This window comes from Myotis brandtii, unplaced genomic scaffold, assembly GCF_000412655.1.
Source record: "Myotis brandtii unplaced genomic scaffold, ASM41265v1 scaffold2772, whole genome shotgun sequence".
In the NCBI taxonomy this organism is placed as follows: Eukaryota; Metazoa; Chordata; class Mammalia; order Chiroptera; family Vespertilionidae; genus Myotis; species Myotis brandtii.
Window position 1 is genome coordinate 31,635 of NW_005360554.1, and position 10,551 is coordinate 42,185.

General features: G+C 41.5%; 1 protein-coding gene across 1 annotated transcript; it reads left to right on the plus strand.

Moving 5' to 3' along the window:
- The first annotated feature begins 5,391 nt into the window (after window positions 1–5,391).
- Window positions 5,392–9,038, plus strand: LOC102245922 (olfactory receptor 1J4). The gene is made up of 2 exons (XM_014541764.1): window positions 5,392–5,456; window positions 8,087–9,038. Exons 1-2 carry the CDS (start codon window positions 5,404–5,406, stop codon window positions 9,036–9,038), a joined length of 1,005 nt encoding a protein of 334 aa, XP_014397250.1. The 5' UTR covers window positions 5,392–5,403.
- Window positions 9,039–10,551: the final 1,513 nt, after the last annotated feature.

Sequence of the window (10,551 nt, forward strand, 5' to 3'; positions counted from 1 at the left end):
CACTGTGCACGTTGCTGGTGGCTGGCACCTGGATGGTTGCCTGTGTCCATGCTCTTTTTCATACCCTCCTCTTGGTCCCACTGTCCTTTTGTACTGACAATACCATCACCCACTTCTTCTGTGAGCTCACAGCACTCCTGAAGCTGAGCTGCTCAGACATCTCCCTCAATAATCTGGTCATCTTCACCGAGGGAGGAATGCTTTACTTCCTGCCACTGAGCATTGTCTTGGGCTCATATATCCGTATAGGAACTATCATCCTGAGGGTGCCCTCCACTAAGAGGCTCTCTAAAGCCTTTTCTACCTGTGGCTCCCATCTCTCTGTGGTGTCTTTATACTATGGCACACTTGCTGGTGTTTACTTTTTCTCCTCATCATGGGGTTCCAAAGACATAATTGCTTCTGTCATGTATGCAGTAGTTACCCCCATGCTGAACCCCTTCATCTACAGCCTGAGGAGCAGAGATATAAAACAGGCCCTAGAGATGTGTATGCATAGGTTTAACTCTTTAAAGTGACAATCACTAAATCCTCTTGTTGCAGTCAGGAGCACAGGGAAATAGATCTAAAATTATTTTTGTTCAACATCTCCATATAACATGAATAGAATATACATTCTGTTGTCAATATGTCAACTAGGTCACATTTGCTGCTTGGATTGTTAATAATTCATTATTATTTTTCATTTGTCCATCATCTCTTATAAAATATATGCAAAATACACTGCAGAATTATACCTGTGGATTTGCTTTTTCTTTGTCCTTTGAGATATGTCATTTTTGTTTATGTATTTTTTATACTATGTTATTGAAGACACACTGATTTTGCGACATGATTCCCTCCTGGGGAAATTTTTTTTCTTCAAGTAATTTTTTTATTGTGTTAAAATACACAATATAAAGTTGCATTATAACCATTTTTCAGTGTGCAGTTCAACAGCATTAGGTAAACACACATTATTGTGTTGCTTATGCATTTTAAAGCTCTGTTGTTAGGTACCTATATATTTAGGATCCTCATATCTTCTTGTGTTTTTTTCCAATTGAATTCATTGGGGTAACATCTATCAATCTATATAAAAGCCTAAGTGACCATTTGACCATTCGACCAGAAGCTATGATCCACCCTGACCACCAGGGGGCAGACACTCAATGCACAGGCATGGAAACATGGAACAGACTGATGAATCTCAGAGGGAAGGGGGAAGGGGGAGGGTGGGAAGAGATTAACCAAAGATCTTATATGTATACTAGAGGCCCGATGCACGAGATTCGTGCACTCGTTGGGGATGGGGGGAGGCCCTCAGCCCAGCCTGCACTCTCTCGCAGTCCAGGGCCCTCGGGGGATGTCTGACTGACAGCATAGGCCCACACAGGGAGCGGGTCTACGCCATCAGTCGAACATTCTTAGGGCTGCCGCAGAGGCTGCTGCACTCACCAGCCATGAGCCCAGCTTCTGGCTGAGGGACACTCCCCCTATGGGAGTGCACTGACAACCAGGGGGCAGCTCCTGCATTGAGTGTCTGCCCCCTGGTGGTTAGTGTGCATCATAGCAACCGGTAGTTCCACCGTTTGTTGGATTTACATATTAGTCTTTTATTATATAGGACTAGAGGCCCAGTGCACGGATTCATGCACCAGTGGGGTCTTTGGGCCTGGCCTGCAGGGATTGGGCCAAAACTGGCTCTCCGACATCCCCTGAGGGGTCCCAGATTACAAGAGGGCGCAGGCCAGGCCAAGGGACCCCACCAGTGCACGAATCTGTGCACAGGGCCTCTAGAAAATATATATAAAAGCCTAAGTGACGGGCCAACCTGCTGACTGGCCAACCAGGCAATGGGCCAACTGGTTGACCGGCCAACCATACAGTAGCTATGATGTTCACTGACCACCAGGGGGCAGACGCTCAATGCAGGAGCAGAAACCACAGGTATAGAAACATGGAACAGACTGATGAATATCAGAGGGAAGGGGGCAGGGAAGAGATTAACCAAAGATCTTATATGCATACTAGAGGCCCGGTACATGGATTCGGGTGGGGTCCCTCAGCCTGGTCTGCGCCCTCTTGCAATCTGGGACCCCTTGGGGGATGTCAGACTGCTGGTTTCAGCCTGATCCCTGCAGGCCAGGCTGAGAGACTCCACCGGTGCATGAATACATGCACTGGGCCTCTAGTTGGTTAATAGAATTATATAGATTTCAGGTGTACATTTCTATACTACATCATCTATATATTATATTGTGTGTTCACCACCCAAATTCAGGTCTCCTTCCATTACCATTTATCTTCCCTTTACCTTCTTCTACCACCCCCCCCCCGCCTTCCTTCTGCTAATAACCATACTGTTGTCTCTGTCTATGAATTGTGGGGATTTTTTTTTTGCTTAATCCCTTCAATTTTTTTCACCCAGGCCCCTAACATGCTTCCCCTCTAACAGCTGTCAGTCTGTTTTCTGTATTTATGAGTGTGCTTGTATTCTGTTCATTAAGTCAACATATATGTGAAATAATATGATATTTGTCTTTCTATAACTGGCTTATTTCGCTCTGCATAATAATCACAAGTTCCATCTATGCTGTTGCAAAAGGTAAGATTTTTATTTTATTTTATATGGCCAAGTAGTTTTCCTTTATATAAATGTTCCATGGCTTCCATTCTCTTTCTATCGAATTTATTAGAGTGACACTAGTTAACAAAATTATACTGGTTTCAGAAACTAACAATGGAGTCAAGAGAGTCTCTTCAACAAATGGTGGGAAAACTGGACAGGTACATGCAAAAAAAATGAAACTATACCACCAACTTACATCATAGACAAGAATAAACTCAAAATGAATGCAAGAATTAAATGTCAGTCGTGAAACCCATAAAAAATCTTATAAGAAACTATAGTCAGCAAAATCTCAGACATCTCTCATAGCAATATGTTTACTGATACATCTCCTAGGACAAAGGAAACTAAGGAGCCAACAAACAAATGGGACTACATGAAAATAACAAACTTCTGCATAGCAAAAGAAATCATCAACTAAATAAAAAGGAAGCCCACTACATGGAAGAACATATTTGCCAATGATACATCTGATAAGGGATTAATTTCTAAAATATATAAGGAACTCATAAAACTTAACAAAAGGAAGACAAACAATCCAATCAAAAAATAGGCAAAGGACATAAATGGACATTTCTCCAAAGTGGCCAAGAGACATATGAAAAAATGCTCAAAGTTACTGATCATCAGAGAGATGTGAATTAAAATGACGATGAGGTAATCACCTCACACTTGTCAGAATAACTACCATTAACAAATCAACAAATGACAACTGCTGGGCAGGTATGGAGAAAAGGGAACCATAGTACAATGCCAGTGGGAATGCAGACTTGTGCAGCCATTATGGAAAACATTATGGAGTTTCCTCAGAAAATTAAATATGGAACTACTATTTGACCCAGTAATCCCACTTCTAGGCATATATCCTAAGAAACATGAAACACAAATCAGAAAGAATGTATGCACCCTGATGTTGATAGCATTGCAATTTGCAATAGCTAACATCTGGAAACAGCCCAAGTGCCCATCCATAGATGAGTGGTGCATTTGCAATGGAATACCATGCAGCTGTTAAAAAAAAAAAAAAGGAAATTTTACTATTTGCAACAGCATGGATGGACCTGGAGAGTATTATGCTAAGAGAAATAAGCCAGTCAGAGAAAGATAAGTATCACAAGATCTGACTCATATGTGGAATGTAATGAACAAAATAAACTTATGAACAAAATAAACTTATGAACAAAATAGATCCAGAGCCATAGAAGATGGAACAGACTGACAAATTTTAGAGGACGGGTGGGGGTGGGGTAGAGGGGTGGGGGAGAAACTAACAGGGGAACTTCTATGCATATATGCATAGCCCATGGAAACAGATAATAGTGTGGTCAAGGCATGGGAGGGGCAGGTATGGTGTAGAGGGGTCAATGGGGGGAAAAAAAAACAAAGGGACATCTGTAATACTTTCAACAATATACATAAATTAAAAACAAAAACAGAAACAAAGTTTTAAGCTGTACTTAGTGTGTCATTAACAGTGTGGTCTGAACTCAAGATTCTGAAACAACTCACCATGTATCCAAGGATTCAAGAAGTAAGTAAACATTGAAGAAGGGGAGTGACTCCTCAGTCTCTGGGAAAGGAGCTATGTACATAGAAAAGGAGAGACTGGGAAGAACTCCATGATGGCAAACTAGAATCAGAGGTATTGAGTGGAACTCGTGGATTTTAAAATATATAAATAGATTGAAATGTATAGGTTATAGAGCGACACCTATATTTTTCCATCCCCCATTCTTCTATCCCTATCTTGACCCACCTCCTATGGGTAAACTTTCCTTTAGTTCCTTAATTTCTAATTTTTACTTCTTGTGTTTCTTTTATGCATACTTCCCACTTGGCTTTTCTGTGATCATTTAGAATCCTTGTAAGTAATGAACATACCTAGAGCTCCAAAATGAATAACAACTGTAATGGATTATAACTCAGAGAATAAGAATCCATAAGTCCATAATGATATAAATAAATTAATATGAATAAAAAATAAGAGTAAGATCCTTCTCATAGGAGAATACAACTAATAAACATAAAAGAAATGATAGAATTAGAAAAACCACCAATTGGCCACCACATTTCCAATAATTTTGTCATACAAGAATCATCAATGAATGTTAAATGCAGTCAATGCAATTTTAAGAAACATATATGTTTATATTATTTCAGAATATGTATCCAAATGAAACCTATTAATAACCAGGTTAAAATAGTAACTTTAAAAAATGATAACTTTACAGTAGAAAACCTGGCACACACCACCTTAGCCAACTGACAAGGGTAAAACACTAGTAATTGGAAAAATTAATATAACTTCTATAATATGCTCTGTGGTATATCTGCTGAAAATCTAAGCCTGAAATATACATACATACAAACATGGTAAACATAGTAAAATGTTAACCATTGGGGAATCTGCTTGAAGCCTGCCCAAATTCTTGGTATCATTTTTACAACTTTCTATATCTTTAAAATAATTTCAAAATAAAAATTGGAAAAATCCATTCTCCCAGCTGGAGCAATGCCCAAGAAGAAAGGTGGCCAGGGCATGACTGGAATCAGGGACACTGTCCCCTAGGACTCCAGTCCCTCTGGCTCTTGGACACTCAGCTCCCAAAGGGCAGTCAGAAATCAGCCACAAGCTTGGGGACTTGGTTGCAGTCTCTCGTTAGTAGTTAAGTTTATCTTTGGACTCATTTCTCTGGAGCTGCTTAAGGAAAAGGAAAGTCTGTAGAAGTGCCAAGGCCACAGATATTGCTTCTGTGTCTGGATGGTAGGTCTCCTGAAGAAAACCTGAGGAGATGGGCAACAGTCTGGAGCAGAAGGTGTCTGAACTCACCAATGACGAGCCCAGGTGAGAGGAGCTGGAAATCTGCCCTTGGTCATGGATCTGCCTGTGTGCTAGTGGGTTCATATTTGAGACTTGGTGTCCATGACTGTGTGTGTCAGCCTGTGTGTCTGTCTGAATATACTATGTACGCTTGTGTACGTGCTGTTTGATAGTTGTGTGTGTGTGCACTATGTATCTGACTCTTTTCCTATGTCAGACTTAACCTGGGCCCTGTTTTAGTGCATGTAGATCCAGTCACCAGCCTCCTGGCATGTGATTAGGGACTCTTGATTCATGTCTGTGATCGTAAACACTGGCATCACAGCTGAGAATCGGGAGTGAGACTGTTGTCTCTGCTGCTGGACAGGAAGATGCCGACCACACCAGGAACCAAGGTCAGCTCAGAGAGGGCTCAGACCTCTGCTCAGCAGCATGTGCTGGTGCACATGCTAGTTGTGTCTGTAGGTGACATGTGTGAGAGCAAAAAGGTATTTCGTTGGGTTTTCTCTTACCATGTGTATGTGACCACGTGCATGGGGTGTTGGTGGTAGTTTAATGATGGTGCCTGTGACAGAATATGCTTAACTGCCCCATGCTGACTGCCCTTCCTAGGAAGGGGATAATGGGACAGAAGGGGGAAAGCAAATTAATAGAAGGATGTGCGCTGCTTAATGCAGTGAGTGTGGCTGGGTGAGCACATGTATTGTTGGTGTGTGTTTCCTGTGGTATTTTTGAATTGTTTGTGCTTTTGTGTGGTTTTGGTGATGTATGTGTATAGTGCATGAGTTATGTATATGTGGGAATTAAGTCTTTGCCAGGTGTGTCATGAGCCAGGTGTGTTGATGTGCATTGAGAGTATTTGTGGGTGAGTGGTCCATCACTGAGTGGTGTGTATGTGTCGCTTTGTGTGTTTATTATGATTTGTATGTATGTCTATGCGTGTTTATGAGCTGAGCCCCATATTGGCTATCCTTCCCTTAGGATGGGAACATGATCACAGTTCATTGAAATTTTCAAATCGGCAGTGTGTGTATTTGTGTATGTGTGTGTGTGTGTGTGTGTGTGTGTGTGTGTGTGTGTGTGATTTTTATGTGTGTCTGGGGCTTCCAACTTGCCCCTATGACCTCAAATATTTCCTGCAGAGCCCATCTCCTGGGGCCCCATTGGCTGAGCTAAACAAGCTCCAAAAAACCCCCGTGTCTGAAATGGATCTGCTGTGCTTCTCACATACCTGAGTGTGACTGTGTCACTCAGAGGTTGGTAACACTTTCACTTAATGTCCAGGCAAAGAAACATTAGGTGTCATGCTGTGTGAAGTCAGAGTGCAGGACTGCCACCCACTGGTGTGGCGAACCTTGAGAAAGTCACTTAACTCACTGGCCTCTGTTTTCAATCTACAAAGTGAAAGAAAGGAATGACACTTGCCTCATAAAACACAGGTTCTCAGCTAACATGTATTTGTAAGCAAATTATAATGAATGTAAGGGTGTTTTGTTGATTGAAAAACAGACCATTATAAATGAAGGGAACTCTCTAGGTAGGGATCTAAGAAAATGTGAAGTATTGTCAACCCTAAATTAGCAAAGGGTGTTCCCAATGAAGAGGGAAGTTTCATGGGGAGTGGGTAAGAGCACAGGTTCTCATCATGCAGACATATTAGAATAAACTTCACAAAGTAGTCAATATTTGATCATTTTCCTCCTTTTCATTTATTCCTAAAGTGGACATACAATATATTAGGTTCAGGTGTGTACAGCATGGTGATTTACCAATTATATACCCATCACCACAATAAGTCTTGTATCAGTCAAGTCACCATACAAAGTTATTACAATACTACCAATTCCATTAAAAAATATTTGGTACTTTTTAACCTACAAAAATGGTGTAAAACTTATATCCCTTATATTTCTATTTCCAACAGAATTCCTTGTGCAGCTGTGAAGATTTTTAATCTGGGAATGTAAAGCTGATGTTAGATTTACTTAGGAAACTCGAAAAAGCCTTTAACCTCATGTTCAGCACAGTGTTTATGCCACCAAAATGCTCAGCATTATTATGAAAAATAGTTTGTGGACTGTTGGGTAGATATTCTGGCATCTAGTGGTTTGAATGGCCACCCATTTCTAGCTTGTCCCTGTGTTTACAGCTGAGGTTCAATGGGATAATGCTCCACAAATGCCCATTCAGCACTTTAAAGCAGAAAGAACTGCCAGTTTCTCAGGGGATTGCCTTCTAGTTCTGCCAGGGTGAATTATTATGGTTTGGCTCTGGGCTGGTGTAGAAATTATCCCTCCATGCTCATCAAGACCTAAACTCATAGAAGTGGGGACCTTGCTTCTCTTGTTCACTGCTGCATCTCAGTCCTTAATAGAGGTCCTGACACCGACTCCATGATCAATAAATCCTGGTGAATGACACAGTGAACACACTCTTGCTTCTTTGTAATGAGGTCTTGTTGACTACATGGGGTTCCAATGTTTTCCTGGAGCCAGACTGGAATAGAGGAAAGATGCATACATTCACAAGTGTGAGAAATTAATATGAAAGTTTTACAAAATGAAAGGTTTGCCCAATAAATGATGGTATGAGATGTGATGGTTCTGATCTTCCTTTCCAGGCTCCTGAGATTCCCAACCCTTCTTCATCCCCAGCAGACAGAAGAGCAGCATGAGGCCTGAGAACCAGAGCAGCGTGTCCCAGTTCCTCCTCCTGGGGCTCCCCATCCCGCCAGGGCAGCAGGGCGTGTTCTTCACCCTGTTCCTGGGCATGTACCTGACCACGGTGCTGGGCAACCTGCTCATCATCCTGCTCATCAGGCTGGACTCTCGCCTGCACACGCCCATGTACTTCTTCCTCAGCCACTTGGCCTTCACTGATGTTTGCTTTTCATCTGTCACTGTCCCTAAGATGCTCACGGACATTCAGACTCGGCAACCATCCATCCCCTATGTGGGGTGCATTTCTCAGTTGTATTTCTTCATACTTTTTGCTAGTGTTAACAATTTCCTTCTGGCAGGGATGGCATATGACAGGTACGTGGCCATCTGTCACCCTCTGCGCTATACCACCATCATGAGGAATGGGCTGTGCATGTTCCTGGTGGCTGGGTCTTATATGGCTGCCTGTGTCCATGCACTTTTTCATACCCTCCTCTTGGTCCGCCTGTCCTTCGGTGCCCACAATATCATCACCCACTTCTTCTGTGAGCTCACTGTGCTGCTGAAGCTGAGCTGCTCTGACATCTCCCTCAATGAGCTGGTCCTATTCACTGAGGGAGGAATGCTTTACTTCCTGCTTTTGTGTGTTATTTTAGGCTCATATATCTGTATAGGAACCATCATCCTGAGGGTGCCCTCCACTAAGAAACTCTCTAAAGCCTTTTCTACCTGTGGTTCCCATCTATTTGTGGTGTCTTTATACTATGGGACAGGTGCAGCTGTTTACTTCTCCTCCTCCTCCTGGGGTTCTAAAGACATAATTGCTTCAGTCATGTATACGGTAGTTACCCCCATGCTGAACCCCTTCATATACAGCCTGAGGAACAGAGACATAAAACAAGCCTTAGAGATGTGTGTCAATAGGGTTAAGTTCTTTTACTGGTAATCACTAAATCCTCTTGTTGCAGTCAGGAGCACAGTGAGACTGATAGTCTATAATTATTGTACAGTCAACATCTCCATATAATCTTAGACTATGCATTCTGTTGTCATGTACAAGTGCTGTTAATATTCAACTTGGTCAAATTTGCTACTTGGGTTGTTAATAATCCTTTATTCTCTTGTTCATAATCTCTTATAAGACCTATGTAAAATATTTTGTAAAATATGGTACACAATTATAATGGTGAGTTTGTATTTTTAGACTATGTTATTGAGGATTCACTGATTTTCCATCATGATCCATTCCTGATGAACTTTTTTTTTGAACTGATTATTGTTTGCTGTCTCACATTGGCTTCAAGCTCATTGTGCACATATCTTCCAACTCACATTCAATGACATCATGTTGGTAGACGTCCATCAGCCATGATAAGAATAATTACACTATGAAAATTAGCATGTGCTACAAAGCAAGACTTTATAAATGCATTTTTAAAATGTATTTAATAGCACACATCTAGCAATGGGTCTTACCTTAACACCTTGTTTACTTCTGATATTAGTACAGATATATTATAACTAAATCTATAGGTATATATATATACATATATATATAATATACAGGTACAGATAAAGATACAGATAGAGATATAGATACTAGTACAGCAGTGGTAGTAAAGATGCCCCTTACTCGTTGTTACCGTTTACATGTTATTATTTCCATCACTTTAAGTTTTGCTATGTCTTTACATCTGTGAGGTGTCCATCACTAACAGTGTCAAGTTGGATTTGCTCATTTTATGAAACACAACAATTATGATATTTGTGGAGAATTTTATCTATTGATATTTTATATAATAAAGCTCTAATATGAAAATCGATCGAACAGTGGGACAACTGACAGACGAACGGTCGCTATGACGCGCACTGACCACCAGGGACCTGATGCTCAACACAGGAGCTGCCCCCTGGTGCTTAGTGCACTCCCACAGGGCGAGCACCGCTCAGCCAGAAGCCAGGCTCATGGCTGGCGAGTGCAGCAGTAGTGGCAGGAGCCTCTCCGACCTCCACTGCAGGCAGGCAGTAAGGAGCGAGGGGACCTGGACTGTGAGAGCCCAGACTGTGAGAGGAATGTCTGACTTTGGGCTTAGGCCCAATCCCTAAGGGGGATCGGGACTAAGCCAGTCAGCAGACATCCCCCAAGGGGTCCCGGACTGTGAGAGGGTGCAGGCAAGGCTGAGAGATCCCCCACGCCCCAGTGCATGAATTTCATGCACCAGGCCTCTAGTCTAATATAATCATAATATATCTAAATTTATATTTTGCATATTGCTGATTTTTATGAAACACCCGCTTCACATTTATTGTCTCTTATCTTCTTCCCTTTTGATTAATCAAATATATATTTTTATTCCATTCCCCTTATTTACATATTGATCATATATTATTATTATGTTGTTGTTGTTGTTGTTGTAATTCTTTTATGTGCTATACCAGTATATAGAGATTACCTCTTA